The 16968-nt window shown below is 39.9% G+C and overlaps 2 protein-coding genes across 4 annotated transcripts; one reads left to right on the top strand and one right to left on the bottom strand.

Annotated features, from left to right (window-relative positions):
* Positions 1-728: 728 nt before the first annotated feature.
* Positions 729-5738, bottom strand: LOC144534820 (putative deoxyribonuclease TATDN3). Of its 2 annotated transcripts, none has more exons than XM_078276869.1 (10): positions 5632-5738; positions 5506-5538; positions 5351-5424; positions 5186-5270; positions 4313-4375; positions 4099-4208; positions 3760-3815; positions 2535-2647; positions 1169-1249; positions 729-996 (listed from the first exon to the last, which is right to left on the bottom strand). In XM_078276869.1, the coding sequence occupies exons 1-10, from the start codon at positions 5683-5685 to the stop codon at positions 853-855; spliced, it is 813 nt and encodes a 270-aa protein (XP_078132995.1). In that variant the 5' UTR covers positions 5686-5738; the 3' UTR covers positions 729-852. The 2 variants fall into 2 exon arrangements, with proteins under 2 accessions (XP_078132995.1, XP_078132996.1); XM_078276870.1 differs by having other exon boundaries at positions 1169-1246.
* A 113-nt stretch (positions 5739-5851) lies between these two features.
* fuca2 (alpha-L-fucosidase 2) lies at positions 5852-11630 on the top strand. Of its 2 annotated transcripts, none has more exons than XM_078276867.1 (7): positions 5852-6240; positions 7484-7671; positions 7856-8195; positions 8291-8501; positions 8932-9122; positions 9425-9533; positions 10658-11630. In XM_078276867.1, the coding sequence occupies exons 1-7, from the start codon at positions 6053-6055 to the stop codon at positions 10793-10795; spliced, it is 1365 nt and encodes a 454-aa protein (XP_078132993.1). In that variant the 5' UTR covers positions 5852-6052; the 3' UTR covers positions 10796-11630. The 2 variants fall into 2 exon arrangements, with proteins under 2 accessions (XP_078132993.1, XP_078132994.1); XM_078276868.1 differs by lacking the exon at positions 5852-6240 and adding an exon at positions 6247-6826.
* The last annotated feature ends 5338 nt before the right edge of the window (positions 11631-16968 follow it).

Raw genomic sequence — 16968 nt, 5'->3', positions numbered from 1 at the left:
CATGAGCTGTTCTTCGTAAAACTTTAAAAACAAGTTAATACACCATTACATTAAAAACATGACTTACTGTTCCTACATCTCCTGTGTTACTTCACAGCGCTTTTTGAGAGCTGATAGATATATTCAAAACAACACTTGCCAGTAGTTGATACATGGGGCGTGTCAATGTATTTGATGGTGGGAATTGACAAGGAGTGTGCATTTCCACATAGTATTTAACTATTGTCAGATTGAAAAAGCCCCTAAACTTTTCCATTAAAACAAATTAAAGTTTGTTAGCTGCAGTGAAACATCTAAAGTACTAAAGAGTAGGGTGAAACTTAGTGCTAAAAAGTAAGATTTTATGAGGAGCACATGAAGGCAGCAATACCCCATGCATCTGTGAACTGTCACTTATTCTGGGGCCATTACAGTTTGGATATAGCAGCTGATGTTAAGTGAATGATGAATCCCCATTTCATTAAGAGCAGCAACGTTGAAATTAATAGCACAAGTGACCAGTGCAAATACTAACATAATGATATAACTGCCCTGCTTAGATCTATTAATGGGAAATAAAAAACAACAACACAGTGGCACGTCATGATTATTCACTTTGCAATGACATGAATGTTTAAATGAGTGGCCATGATGGATGCCAGCTGTTGTTTCTGTTGCATGACAAGGTGTTCATAAAATGCTGGATGTTTCAGAGGCATCATGCACATGAAAAATATCCAACTTGTGTGTTAAATTGTTATCTCATCTTCCTTTATTTAATAATAAATGGCGATACATAAATGGCTTTAAGCACACAAGTCCACATATAGGTTTTGCTTTTAATTTGTGGCTCTGAAATTGATTTACACCTTATCAGGGTCTGATAGCAGACTTTAGCTTTGGGAAGAGTCGGAGAGCGTTCTGTGTCGTCACCTCCATCACCTCCTGCAGCGACACTCCTTTGATCTTACTGATGTACTCAGCAGAGATACAGATGTTTTTGGGCTCATTTCTCACCTGCAATAAGGAAGTGAAACAAGAACGATGATAAATGCATAAGAAATAACAGATTTTAGTTGTATGTGTCACAATAAGTACTGAAAACAAAAACAAGGAGATATCGCAATATACTCCTAAAAAATATAAAAGTATGCAATGCAAATGAATAAAAAATAAATAAATACGTTACCTGCTTTTCTGGACCGAGGGCAGGTGAATCAGTTTCTAGACAGATGTTCTCTAATGGCAACTGTTTCACAAGTTTCTGCTTCTTGGTGGAAAATACACAAATAAACCATCAATCAATCATTAACATTCAATGTGATAAAATCAACCAAGTAAACATTTTAGTCTGTCTAAAGAGATCGTGTCAGTAATTTAGTTGTGTACACTATAAAAGCTCACATATAAAAAGGACAACAAACTCTAATTCTAACAATTTGCAACTGTGTCCATGGGTTATAATTAGGACTGTCAAACGATTCATTTTTTAATCGCGATTAATCGCTGAAGTTCTATAGTTAATCGCGATTAATCGCATATTTTATCACATGATTAAATTTAATTATTTTGCATTTCAGAACAACAACTACATATTAACAATCGAAAGCAATTCTTACCAGTGTATCTTGATTGGGAATCAAATGAATGCAAGGAAAGTTACTTTATGAACTTTACTTTAAGATTTGTATTTGTTATTATTTATTTACTGTAAACAAAAGAAAAATGTGTGAATCTGTAATTATTGCACAATTCCTCCAAGTACCTAACTAAAAAACCCTATCCTTACCAGAGTCAATATAGTGTTTAGTAACTCCTAAATAATGTTGATTACTCACTGACGTCCAGTGATCACCGGTTAATGAGACAGCGTTTGCACCTTGCAGCTGTTCCAGTGTGGCTGCTTTCTCCGTGTCTTACAGGCTGTGTATGGTGAAACTACTGTCCCCCTTGACGGCAATGAGACGGGTCAGAACATGCCATCCGTAGTACGTCTTTAAGACCCGAGTCCTCTACGATGCTGACAGGTCTACAGTTAGTTGCCACCCGTTTTGCAAGAGCTGTAGTATTTTTTTTGGATTTGGTTTCATCCACAGGTCGGCAAGTAGTATTCTCCAAAATACTGCTTTGCCTGAGTGGGTAGCATACTAGTGGGTAGCATCAACCTGAGTCACGTTAATTAGCTCGTAGGTGGAAGCTCAAGCTTGACGTGCTTCGGTGATATTTTAATTCGGCTTTACACAATGTGCATATGGCTTTCGACTTGTCTACGAGCCGTCCGGGAGTTTTGGAAAATAAAAAGCGCCATTCAGAACTGTGTTGCTGCTGTATTTCTCCATCATGCCTGCAGCAGGAGGAAGTATGGCAGCTTGATGATAAGTAAAGGTGCGGCAAAGGGTCAAAATAGTAGCCTGTTAGGCACGACGCGAAGCCGAGTGAAGTGTAAAATAAATTAATAAATGCCGGCATGCGATTAAAAAAAAATTATGAGTTAATGCTGACAGCCCTAGTTATAATACAGTGTAAATGTAACATTATCAGGTGCTCTGCTGTACCTGTTCACTGCGTATGATGGATGGTGGGATAGAAAAGAAATATCCAGCCTTCACTCCCTCCATGGCAACAGACGGTTTCCCATCAAAAGCGTGAAGAAGGGCTTTTTCGACACCTAGTGACATTTCAAAGGGATTGCAGTTTACTTCTAGTCTGGCTATCACCAGACCAAGCTCAATCTTTTAAGATTGAACATTAGTCTGGGGAGTCTGCTCTGTATTTTCTACTGCACAAGAGGAGTGATCAACGGGCATAGTTCAAATGACTCTGTACGTAATTGGATAGTCCTTCAACCAATCAGCTGAGCTCCATTCTTTTGGCCAACAGGGGGGCTAGCTGGTAAATTAGGTTTTGAACAAAGCCGGTCGGTAGTAAGGCAAACACATCCTTCTTTTGTAGGAATTGTTCCAGGGCAAGTTTCTGTTCCATTTTCAGAGAAAACTTGCCTTTGAAATCTTTTAAAACAACAGTGACAGCGGCATCAACGGCAGCAGCAGTGGCAGCAAAAACTGCCCCGTCCTGTTAGTAGTGTCCTGAGGAGTGTCCCAGGACAGTGTACAGGACAGTGTCTGACTGTCCCGGGACAGTCATGGAGTCACAGGACAGTATCTGTGAGTCAAAGGACAGTGTACAGGACAGGAGTCACAGGACAGTGTCTGGGAGTCACAGGACAGCGTACAGGACAGTGTCTGACTGTCCTGGGACAGTCATGGAGTCACAGGACAGTGTCTGGGAGTCACAGGACAGTGTACAGGACAGTGTCTGACTGTCCCGGGACAGTCATGGAGTCACAGGACAGTGTCTGGGAGTCAAAGGACAGTGTCTGACTGTCCCGGGACAGTCATGGGAGTCACCGGACAGCGTACAGGACACTACTAACAGGACAGGACAGTTTTTGCTGCCACAGCTTCTCATCAACGGGTTGCTGCGCTTCAGTGGCCGCCATGTTGAATGTAAACAAAAAGCTGCTTTCCGTTGCTTCTCTATCGTCATCGTGTTAAACCCGCCAACAGCGCGCCAGGTGGATAAGCCAGTTTGTGATTGGTCCCCGCAGATTTGTAACGGAGGCAGGATAGAAAAATGTACAGGTTTCCAGCCTGAGCTGCAGGGCGAAATCAAATCGCCGGCAGATCGGGCTGGGTTTACCCAGTCTAGTTTACTTCTAAAATAACTAAAGTTTACTAAAGTAAACAGAAGGGAATCTAAACTTCGCTGTTTAGTGTTTACCTTGCTCCTTCAGAAGATGGATGGTGGGTCTCCCTGCAGACCGTGAATGAACATTTCTAGAAATAAAACAAACTTAAAAAATATTATAAAAATCTGTTGGTTAAGCGACAGCATATGTCATTAATATTATTGCACATACTAAGTTCAAGCTAAAAAAAAAACTGCCAAATATATCATCAAATTCAGGGAACGCCACCAATACCTGTTTATTAATAAGTATTAAATGTCAAGGATTGCGTGTGAAATTCAAATATCAGGAAAAAAGGTGCCTGCACATTGATTAGATGCTCCCGAAAAAAGGTCTATTGAGTACATCTACAGTACTACAGTACGACTCACAGAGGGAGATCCAGTTCCTTGGCTATCTGTGCCTGACGAATGAGGACCTGCCTTTGGCTCTCTTTGTCACTCTCACCGCTGACATATCTGGGTGTAAAATCCAAACCAACCTAAAATAACAGATGGGAAACATTAACTGTTAACATGAATGCAAAAGAAAGCCAGGAGAGAAAACTGTTATTCACTAGTCACTTCAGAGATACTGAATTATTACCTCCCCAATGGCCACAAGGTGGTCTTTGTATTTCTCTATTATGGGTAGAGCAGCATCTAGATCCTACAGAAAAGTCAGAAAGAAAATCATTCTTTATTCCGTCGCTATAACATGACAACTGCAGACATTTATTTGCCGCATTACCACATTTGTTTGCGGTGCTCATAGCATTACAAAATTACATTTTTTTTAAAAATCAGCAGCAACACGTCTTTCCACCATCAATGTCCCCGTTACTCTGGAGCAGTTTTCATTGGAGCTACTTTAGTTCCTACAGAAAGTATTGACAGTGTCTTCTGTTGATCATCCAGAGTAATAGGGACATTGTTTACGGAAAGAGATGTTGCTGTATTTTAAAGCTGTGAGCACAACAAAATTATATTCAAGTAAATGTTATTTATAAAGCCCCAAATAATACATTTGCCTCCAAGGGCTTTACAGTCTGTCCACATTACCCTCTATTCATATAAGGAACTGGTTCACATCAGCCTGGGGGCCTGTTTCATTCTCCAACTGTTATTCCCCTCATTTCCTATCATCTCTCTACTGTCGTTATTAAATGAAGGCAAAAAATGCCCCCCAAAATATTTTATAAAAACACATGTAATAAATAGTATACATAGCCTACAACGTAGACCAAAATAACAATAGTAAAATAAAATTACAAAATCAAAATGTTTATGTAAATAAAGTGCACACATATGAAGAATATGGATCAGAGGATAGCACTCTGGTAGGACGTCATAGAAATTTCTCAAACCAAAACTACCTGCCTGGCTAGATACTACTACAGGTGAGTTAGGATACTACTACAGTACAGGTGAGTTAGGATACTACTACAGTACAGGTGAGTTAGGAAATGTGTCTTCCTACCTGGAGAGAAGCCCCCCTCTGTTGCTCTGGGGAAACTTCTTGAACAGGGTGGACTCCAAGGCAGGGGAAAATAAAACCAGGAAACCTGGGAAAAGTATAAATGTCAGTACGAAGACACAACACGTTAAGTTCAAATTATGTCACTATATTACTAGTTATAGTTACCTCTGTGACAACTCAATAATCTTGTCAAATTCCCCAGCATGCTCGGCCACGGCTAATATTGCTAACAATCCAGCCTGGGAAATGATAAAGCAAAAGTTAAAACACACATAACTATTCTGGACAATGCTTCTTAGCACGGCTTAGACACGGCTCACCGTTTTTGAATTCTCAATCACCTCCTCTATGTCCTGACAAAGAAAGGAGGAAAAGTTCACGCTCAATGAGTTATAATATATGCATAAATAAAATATGCACGTGTACCCTTTAAAACGCTAGCATACCTTGTCAAAATCCCCCGCAGAGATATGACAGTGACAGTCAACGTAGCCATGCATGTGGAGTAGCGTTCAAAATCAAAACCTCATCACCTTCTTCCGCAAAGCGAGACGGACCGCGCATGCGTAGGCTCGTAGGAGCGCGAGATGTAGAACGCAGGTTTGCCCGGGGAAGCGGGGTTCCATTAAACCTGATTGGTTTAACATCCCCGGTGCACCAACGGTCAACAGATTAAACACCCCAAATGTTTTCAAGAAGCCGTGTTCTACGTTAACGATACCTTTTATTAGACGTTTATTGTTCCTGTTTTTCTGTTATGACTTTATCGCTTTATCATTTCACCATCAACGTGATGCTATATCATGCGATAGTCACCTCGTCCTCCAGATCGTTTCGCCACACTATCGTAGGAGATTTTGACCTAAAATGGGAGGTTTAACTGTTTCTTTCCTTTTATCGATGCTGTTGATTAGCACCTGCAGAGCAAAATACGAACCGAACTGGAAATCCATCGACTCCAGACCGCTCCCAGAGTGGTACGATCAGGCCAAGTTTGGCATCTTTATACACTGGGGGGTTTTCTCTGTTCCGAGCTTCGGCAGTGAGTGGTTCTGGTGAGTTTTGTTCCCTCATTTCTTGCATATCATGAAATGGTTTCAACTTTAAGGACAAGTGGAGTTTAGGGATAGTATTAAACATGAAAGTCTGCAGCTGACATCAAGGCAAACTAAACATGCACAAGGATGTGATCACATCCATCCATCCCATCCATCTTCATCCGCTTATCCGGGGTCGGGTCGCGGGGGTAGCAGCTCCAGCAGGGGACCCCAAACTTCCCTTTCCCGGGCCACATTAACCAGCTCCGACTGGGGGATCCCAAGGCGTTCCCAGGCCAGGTTAGAGATATAATCCCTCCACCTAGTCCTGGGTCTCCCCCGAGGCCTCCTCACAGCTGGACGTGCCTGGAACACCTCCCTAGGGAGGCGCCCAGGGGGCATCCTTACCAGATGCCCGAACCACCTCAACTGGCTCCTTTCGACGCAAAGGAGCAGCGGCTCTACTCCGAGCTCCTCACGGATAACTGAGCTTCTCACCCTATCTCTAAGGGAGACGCCAGCTACCCTCCTGAGGAAACCCATTTTGGCCGCTTGTACCCTGGATCTTGTTCTTTCGGTCATGACCCAGCCTTCATGACCATAGGTGAGGGTAGGAACAAAAACTGACCGGTGATGTGATCACAGATTTGGGAATATTAATTAATTTTATGATCTGTGAAGTCACAAATTGTTTGCGTGAGAGCAGCCTTTGGAGTAAAGGATCAGCACGAAAATAAGCATTAAAAATCTCACCACACAAGGCCAAGGCCCATTCAGTAGCTGTTATGGAGCTTTCGGTAATTAAATTTTCTTCTGAGCACTTAAAGGACGATCTTTTCCATGTTTGCTTAAAATCTGAGGTTCAGATCTGATCATCTACTGATGAAAACCATGTGGTATGACAGAAAGCTCCAGAATAGCAACTAAATGGTCCTTGTACTGAGATACTCAACTTTTAAGTTAACTTAACTTAGTTAATGGAAATATACAATTGCATGAACACTGGGCAAACCCCTGCTAATTAAGATCATGCAATAGGCTCAAAAGCTCCAGAACAGCTACTAAATGGATGGACTTTGAACCTAAAATAATTGGGGTTATTGTAGGGTTATGATAACATGTACATGTTTAAGGCTCAATGTAAGGGTATTATACAGCGTATTATAGCATGCTTAGGATACGTTAATTCATTTTAACATGTTATTAATTTATTTCTTACCTTCACTGAGTGGCTCATTTTTTTGTTTGTTTTCTGCTTCAGGTGGTACTGGCAGAAGCAAAAACTAAAGCCGTATGTTGACTTCATGCAGAGGAATTATCCTCCAGACTTCAAGTATCAAGACTTTGCATCACAGTTCACTGCTGAGTTCTTTGATGCCAAAGAGTGGACGGACATCTTTGTCTCATCAGGGGCAAAGTACATCGTCCTAACCACAAAACACCATGAAGGTACAGGACATGATCCACATCCTGTCTCTCAGTATTTCATTCTTGTTTAAGTTACTTTATCGTCACAAAAAGATCATTTCAAAGTGCTAAAACAAGGGCATAATTCCACATATTTTGAGTATTAGTGCAATGCTGGATCCTTTCAGCCATACAGAAAATGTTTTATTATGTTTTATTTTTTCAGGTTTCACACTATGGGGCTCAAAAAACTCCTGGAACTGGAATGCAGTGGATATTGGACCAAAGAGAGATCTGGTAGATGAAGTGGCGAGTGCTCTCCGTGCTAACAGTGACCTGCGTTTAGGGCTGTATCACTCTCTCTTTGAGTGGTTTAATCCGCTCTTTGAACAGGACGCTGCCAATGTCTTCACTACACAATACTTTCCAACCAGTAAAACTCTGCCCGAGCTTTATGAGCTCATTGTCAAGTACAAACCAGAGGTACTTTGGTCTGATGGGGATGGGGATGCACCTGACAAGTACTGGAATAGCACAGGTTTCTTAGCCTGGCTCTATAATGACAGGTAATTGTTGAATGACTTTCTACCGTAAGTGTGTGTGTGTTTTATAAGTTGTATGCTTTACACAGCCAGTGTGATATTGACCTATTTCTTCACAGTCCTGTGCGAGACACAGTGGTGACAAATGATCGCTGGGGCTCTGGCTCCATCTGCACCCACGGTGGATATTACACCTGTGCTGATCGCTACCAGCCAGGACACCTGCTCAAACACAAGTGGGAAAACTGCATGACCATCGACACAAAGTCCTGGGGTTACAGACGCAACGCTCCTCTCAGGGACTACCTCACCATAGAGCAGCTTGTAGCAGTGAGAATTCAAAATATCATTTACCTGTACATTTTTTTTTATATATTGAGGATTTAGTGGAGTATGTTGAATTAGTTTTTTCTTTGAAGATTTAGCTCATTATGATCAATGACATGACAGAAAATGGCACAAAATGCACATCAAAATCTTCCCGAGCTCAAGTTGACATATTTAAATTACTTGTTTTGTGTGAACAGTCCAAAACCCAAACAATATTCTGTTTATTCAGACAATCTGCCAATATTTACATAGTAGAAGCTGTAACCAGTTCATTTCTGAGATTTTTGGTTAAGAATGGCTTAAATGTTTCATTGACAATGAAAATTGGTTTGAGTCCTATTTGCTCTGAGGGAACAGCACCCTCCAGCTGTGAAGTAATCTTTGTGCAGCAATAAAGTATTTTCTATAAAATCCAACCTGGTGATTTTAGACATTGGTGGAGACTGTGTCCTGTGGGGGAAACCTGCTGATGAACGTCGGCCCGACACACGATGGAAGGATCTCTCCCATCTTTGAGGAGCGTCTGAGGCAGGTGGGTCAGTGGCTGAAGATCAACGGGGAGTCCATCTACAACACAACAGCATGGCGCGCTCAGAACGACACCGTCACTCCCAACGTCTGGTGGGTTTCTCATGTGTTTGTATAATATGTTTGGTTTGGATTCAGTGTATCAAAATCAGATCAAAGATACTTTTGTAAGGCTAACTTTACATTAAGAAGCACATTAGAAATAAGACTTACATTCTGTCGTCTTTGACATTCTTTTTAGCTGTATGTGATTTAATGTCCTCCTTCACGTGATGTCAAACAAACTAAAGTGAAATAAGATAATACTAATAATAATAAGATGATCAGATACTGTTAATATTTTTTAAGCTCATACAGAAGCCTATATATTGATAATAATTAGTATATCTTGACAGGTACACTTTCAGACCACAGGAAAAGAGCATCTTTGCCATTTTACTGGAGTGGCCCAATAATGGATCTGTGATTCTGAATGAACCTGTGGTTACACAAGGACAAACTCAGGTAAGACTAGAGTTTTAGTCAAGCTATTAGCTTATTGCCAAAATATAAGAATCAGCATATATTGTATGACGATTGCTGTGCAAGAAGAAACTGCAGGACCGAAAGGATAGAAAGATATGTTTGAGGTAATCTAGAAACCTCCATTACATACTTTGTCCACCAATAAGTTTATTTTTCAACTGCAAAATGTCCCGCTCAGTACATAACTTGGTCAAAATTCTTAAAAAAAAAAAAAAAGGTTTACGGGATACTTATAATCCAAAAATACCTGGACGTTCTGTGTTTATTTAAAGTATTAGTAGTAAAGGAGTATCAGCTAAGATTAGCCTTTGATTTAAATGGATATTTGAAGGTAGATACTTACGATTTTACTGTAAACTGAAGTCACCAATAATATATATTTGTTTGCAGATTGTCAATATCTGTTAGATGAGAGAATTTTCATGCCATATATTACATATTTCTAGGTCAGTAACACTCACTGTACGGTTTAGCACTAAGAAGCATGCCACCTGTTTAAATAATCTAATAATCATTTTTATTATCAATTTATCTAGCAATTGTTTTCTCAATGAATTGATTCATAGTTGTGAATGTCAGAAAATAGTGAAAAGGGTCTGCCAGTATTTACCAGCGTCTAACAGTCTAAAAACACAAAGGTATGCAGTTTATAATGAAATAAAACCGAAAAAGCAGCAAATCGTCACATTGGAGAAGCTGGAACCAAAGAATAACTGCTCAAAAAATATTTAAACAACTTTTAAAATAGTTGACAATTGACTAATCAGATAATTGACTAATTGTTTCGGATGCAATATAAACTGAATACATGAATAAATAAAATCAGCAAAGAAAACAACAACAAATGTATTGCTTGTTTGACAGACTGTGGTGGTGTAACTGTGGTCAGACAGGAACCTCCATCATATTAGCAGAGAAAGAAATGACTGGCCAGGATGTAATTAAAGACTCAATATATCGATCTAGCTGGTCTAACCCGGCTGGAATGTCCAATAACCGCACTGCATCCTGGGATATGAGGGTTGACTCTATTGTTCACGGAGCAGTTCTCTCTTTTTTCTCTCTTTCTGTCAATGTTGTTCATGTGTTGCTTTTAAAAAAAGGTGGTGCTTCTCGGCCACGGGTCTGTGCAGTGGGAGCCTGTGAAGCCCAGCGGGCTGCGGGTTCTGCTGCCCCAGCTCTCCTTCAGCCAGATGCCATGCCAGTGGGCCTGGACACTGAGGCTGGCTGGGGCCACTTAGAGGGAACCCAGAGGAACAGACAGAAGAAGGACCCAGCATTTTATTTCATTTCAATCAGGAGAGACTTAATTTAAGAGTCAAATAAGTTGAATTATTATGGTGCACAATCAGGTTGATATGTTAGAGTCTTTGGCGAGTCTAGACACTGATGGTGGTGATGAAGGGATTAAGGAAGAGCCTGAAGACCTGGATGGATGTTTATATGAAGCGAGGCTTCTCATGATGGAGGATCATCGGATCATATTTGATAACTTTAGTTACTAGTTACTTTGCAGATTCAGATTACAAAATATCGATCAACTACTTCATATGATGTTTTTTTTTAGAGGTTAAGCTACCCAGCAGTATACAACTCCACCTTTACCAGCTGCAACATTAAAGTGATGAACACATTGATGCATCACTAATTATAATCCACTAGTAGAATTTAAATTCTTCTGAAATGGCCATTCTGCATAATGAATACTTTTACTTTTGGTACATTAAATATATTTTGATCGATTTGATGCTAATACTTTTGTACTTTAACTTCAGTAACAGTAGTATTACATGAGTATTTTTACACTGTGGTATTACTAATTGTACTTCTGAGTACTTCCACCACTGTCTAGCTCAGAGTTTCTTAACCTTGGGGCATAAAAGACATTTCTAGGTTGACATATAGCCTATTACCATTAATTAACGTCTGACCTCTGTCGTCAAAATTGTGATGTGTGAAGTGTTTCAACTTGTGATTTTTTTTGCATTGATTATTTTTAATGCCTACGTATTTGTATGTGATTGTCATGCAGTCAGCAGCACTGATCAATGCGGGGGAGAATATTTGTGAATAAATGTGAATTAAATTAAATGAAGTCTTCAAGCACCGTGTTTTTATAATTAATATTTGCATGTGAAAAAAGAGCCTATTCCTGACATAAATCACTTTTTCAACTTGACTTTTGCACTCCTCGATTACCTCAGTGATTGCGTGCTGTTAGCGCCCCCTGCTGCTCACGTCTGTAATAACAGCGCGGCCTTGTGGGACATTTTTAATGCACGCTGATGGTGCAAAACTGACCCCTACACCCGTGCTGCTGCACACAGTCCACCCAGGAACACAAGATTCCCTGTCGTGCATCAGAACAATGTCGGTGGAATGACATGATCTGCCCGTTGCACAGTGACCGGTAAGCCTCCGTTACCCGCTGCTTCACACCGCGGCCATGGTGGGTTTTAAAGCCGTTATTATGTGCTTCCTCATCCGCCGATCTACACCAAAAAGCGGTGTCCGTCTCTGGCGGTGTAACCTCTTTGTCACCTTAAGATGGTGAGTCCGGTGCAGGGCAGGTCTCACTGTTGTGTATGCTCTCTGTTGCACGCCTTAAATATGGGAGGTCCCTGTTCTGTAAATGTTCCATGACGTGCAGATGGGGGGTTTGCAAGGGGTTCTCACGTCCGTGCATTTCCCCCCTTCAGCAGCAGGCTATCCCCAGCCTGGGACCTGCACATGGCAGCTGATCCCCCCCCCCCCTAAATAACAACAACAACAACAGAAAGGTGTGAGGATGCAAATCATGTGAGGACAAATGCACAGTGGATTGGAGTAGGGCTGCCACATTTAAGTGAAAGTTAGCGATATTCACTTATTCTTAACATATGGTTTACACGTGTTCTAGGACTGCACAATTAATCGCAAAACGGACTAGCGCACTATCCAAGTCGCGGGGCGCAATATTTGTTAGAGGCAAAATATGTGTCAAACCATTCTGAATGAAGTATTGTGGGTGCTGCAGAGACGTCCCAGCCTACAAATCCTATCCTACAGACTAAAGAAAAAAAAATTGTTTGGTACAGATCCTTGCATAAATCACACGAATATTTTTCAATGAAAATATTAATGATACAAAAAGGATCATTCCCTCCAATATCATGAATTATATGGCAATCGCAATATCAGTCAAATGAATCGTGATTTGATATTTTCCTCATATCGTGCAGCCCTAAAGTGTTCCATGTTCATGTTTGTAAAATTAAAGTCAGCAGACAACTAAAGCTTAAAGCTAAAATATTATATATTTTGACCTATGAAGGTTAATACAATGTAATGTAATGACTTCATGAGGACTTGACCACATCATGACATTGTTTTATGTGCAGACCTGCAAAGATGAATCGATTAGTTGTCGACCATTAAATGAATCGACAATTATTTTGTAAAAATTCTGATTCCAGCTTCTTAACTCTCCTCTGTGAGTTGTGGACAAAACAACAAATCGATTAATCGAGAAAATAATCAATTCGTAATGAAAATAGTATATTTAGTTGCAGCCCTAATTACTGTATGTTGCCCAAATTAATACCTTTTAGGAAATTGTAATCAAACTAACAAAATTAACATTTTCTTTTAATGCAGGGCTGCAGCTAATGATTCATCTTTTGCATCATTAAGTCAAAAAAAATAGGAATTTCCAAAAGCCAAAAGGTCTTGTTTTGTGTGACCAAGAGTCCTAAACTCAAAGATATTTAGTTTAATATCATAGAAGACTGATCGATTAATTATTTTATTTTCAGGATTCATTGTTTGGATTGGTCCAAAACCCCAAAACACAGTACTGAGTTGCTGATAGTGATAGTTCCAACAACACTAATCCTTTCAGCTCTAGTATGTTCTAGTATAATACATATTGTCGGAGTTAAGCAGAGTGCATTACATTCAACATCAATTTCAAATTTAATTTGCAAACATTTATCGTATTCTGATATATACTGTACACAGGCTGCACCTAAATAATGGCAGCATTTCTTTGATCTTTTATTGATTTTATGCTAATTTACACTTTATGTAGCTCTATTTTAATTCCCATCAGCACAAGAAGTATAAGGTGTCACACAGTTCGATCACATATGGACGCAGTGTGGCGGCTGAAGCCCGTTTTCTCCACTCATTTCTGCAGTCTTGGTGCTGTAATCTGTGGTGGTAATTATATATGTAGACAGGAACCAGGGAGGAAAAACTGGCTACAGACGTTGGCATGGTTGCCATGGAAACACACAATCATGTCAAGATTATTTTCAGGTACTGCTGTGATAATGGCATTAAAGTATGCCACCGGTTTGAGAGAGCTGACGGAAAATGAAACCACGGTCAATTGATCAAAAAGAGACATTTTGGCTGAATTAATTAATGATGCATCGAGTGAGGAGTGAAGATCCGAAGGATTTAGGTTTTATGTCATATTTATTGGCGTTTGTATCAGCTGTTTGTCCAACCTGCAGCGTTCAGTGTCCCCTGTAAGAGATATCTCAGTCAGCCATATGACAGCCACTACAGCCAGCAGGGAGGAAAACCTCATTCCTTCCATTAATAAACATTCCCTCCCTCTCTCTCTCTGTGTTGTCCCCTCTGTCTCCCCCCTCTTCCCATCTGTTTTACCACTAATATCATTAGAGGCCTGCTAGTAGTCAAGTGCCTGTGCGGCATTCAATCACATGCAGATTTGAGGCGGTCAGCAGAGGCGCGGCGTAGCTTTAGATGGTGGAAATGGCGAGCAGTGTGGAACATCCTGGGGGACAGACCATTATATTTATAGAGATGGGCGACTTGACCTTCACTGCACATTGAGTATCAGCCATTTTAGTGCCGCTCCTCTACATACAGAATATAGCATAATGGATCTCAGCTGCAGTGCAGCACAGTTAGTTAGCTTCAACTTCATCTTTGACTTGTTAGAAGCTAATAATAGCTCTCTGCAATTCCATACTGTGGACAAACTCTGTCAATACACAGTCTCTCTGCATTCACTGCTTTTATTGGCACACAGCGAGTTGCAGCTTTCTAAAGTAAGTGCACTGTGAAATTACAGTTTTTGCCTTGCAGGAAACAGAGGCTTGCCATTTGGGTAGGATTTTGAACTCAGAGGTGAAGTTCATATGTCGTAACATAAGTTTAAAGCCTTTGTTTTGCTGTGTAAGCTTTATGTTGAGAAAGACCTCTGTTAAATATGCCTTCGCCAAAGGACTCCTATTCATAGAGGCACCCAGTTGTTCTCACCCAATGGCACAGAGTGAAACTGAGGAGGATGGTCAAAGCGGGTGAAGTATTTATAGATGTGTAAATTATATTGTGTTGAAAGGCCAAAGATTTTATACAAATGCCTGAGACAGAGTAATCATGAATTCATTCAAATCAGAGAGCTGCTTCTAAACAAATTATGATAGAAATAGATTTTGGCAGGTATCCAACCATCACTTAAAATTTTAATTCAAGTCAAACTCAGTGGTTTGTCATGTTTTCTACCTGTAGCTGGTCCAGGTGCTGCTCAGGCACACTATTTTAATTCATAGCAGTCTATAGCAGTGCAATCTAAAGTCACATGATGTTTCACATTAAAAATCTTAATCTGCAAAGTAACTGCAAAGTAAAAAGTAAAAGTAAAATCTGCAAAGTAAAACACCAGTCAAATACATGTGGTGGAGTAAAAACTACAATATTTCCCTCTGAAATGTTGTGGAGTGGAGCTAAACGTACAAGGTAATACAAAAGGAAATACAAGTATGTCAAAATTGTACTAATAACGGTATTTAAGTAAATGTACTTACAGTAGCAGTGGTGGTAAAAGTCCTCATATCCTCAACTTAAAGTAAAAAATACTCATTAAAATACTCATACATTGTTGTATAACTGCATTACTCAGCTAGTTTGCTGACTTTAATGACCTTTTCCTACTTCTTGTACAACTGTTAAGCTACATTTTAGCATTCACCACCCAAATGTTGGTGTTCAGCAAAAGTTACATCTTGCTTCAATATATAAGCTTAAAAACTACTTTATAAGGTACACTGTTGGGTAGTTCAATCTTTAACAATGTATCATATTTTGTGAGCTAATTATAGTTTGTAGGGTGTAAAAATATCTGAAAAGTAACTGTTAGTTAAGATTTAAAATAAATAAAGTGGAATAAAAATTACGTTTCTCTCTGAAATGTAGTGGAGTACAAAGTAACACAATATGAAGAGTCAAACAAAGTACAAATACCTTTTAAAACTGTACTTTATCACAGTATTTGCATAAATGTACCAGTTGTTTCCAAATCTGTTAGTTGCCTCTCGGGTCATTTTACCTTTGAGTGCTGTCCACAGAAATGTGTGAATGAACTTGTTGATCAAAAAGCATCAGGGGCTTTGTACTGTATAAAGAAGAAGAAGTATGTGTAAAAAGTATATGGTAAAAGAAAACAAAATAAACAACTTAACAATTTCATTGAAATATCATGTCAGTTAGTCTCACTTTTAAATAAAACAACTGCATTTACTTGAGGGTTTTCAGTTGTAAATAAAAGTATTACTAAACAATAAAATAATAATAGATTCAATACTGTGTGTGGCTTTGGGCTTATGAAAATAGAATCATTACAGCGTAACATTTTTGGTAGTCATGTAACGAGGAAGTATTTACTGAGAAGAAATTAATGTAGAGGCTGTAATGGCACCATGTCACACTGAACTCATACATCTGATTCACAGGATGAGGTTTGCAGCTGCACATAATCTGCAGTATTGTCCTAGTTTTTTGCAGTGTTAATGACACCCTCATCACAACTCTCTCCATTCACAAAGCGAATCCTGTCGTGACGGGAGAGAACTGGCTCTGAACAGGCTGTGGGTGTCTCAGGATTCGGAGAACATGTCTAATTTTTGCAGCATCCTCACAGTCAGCCACATGCTGTCTTTTCATTGAGTTCCTCTCCATATACAAACTGAATAGAATCAAGCTGTAGGAAATGTATATTCAGAGCGGCTGCACTGTGTGATTAGTGTCTTTCAAAGCGCTTGTCACATTTGCATTTCTCCTCTGCTCTGCTTATATTCACACACTCTGTCCAACTGAATTATATAGATCATAATGTGTGTACCTGAATGTGTCTTCATTCAGATCACACAATATTAGGCTAAAATGAATGATTGAATCTGGGGATGAATGGACTCCGGCTATGTAAGAAAGGTGATGTTTAGCTCTTTGCATCATGACATCTGACTCCCCGCTTTGTGTGTAGTGTGAGGCAGCTGCCGCTCTGCTTTGAAACACAGTGAGAGAGAGAGAGAAAAAGCGTCCTTAAACGTGGGCTGTTGTGTAATCCCTCCCAGGGCCCCTTTGCTATTTTTGTGCCTGGGTCCGCACGTCACGGTTGGGT

The sequence above is a fragment of the Sander vitreus genome, chromosome 20 (genome assembly GCF_031162955.1).
Source record: "Sander vitreus isolate 19-12246 chromosome 20, sanVit1, whole genome shotgun sequence".
NCBI classification, from domain to species: domain Eukaryota; kingdom Metazoa; phylum Chordata; class Actinopteri; order Perciformes; family Percidae; genus Sander; species Sander vitreus.
This window is presented reverse-complemented; position numbering and strand designations above follow the sequence as displayed.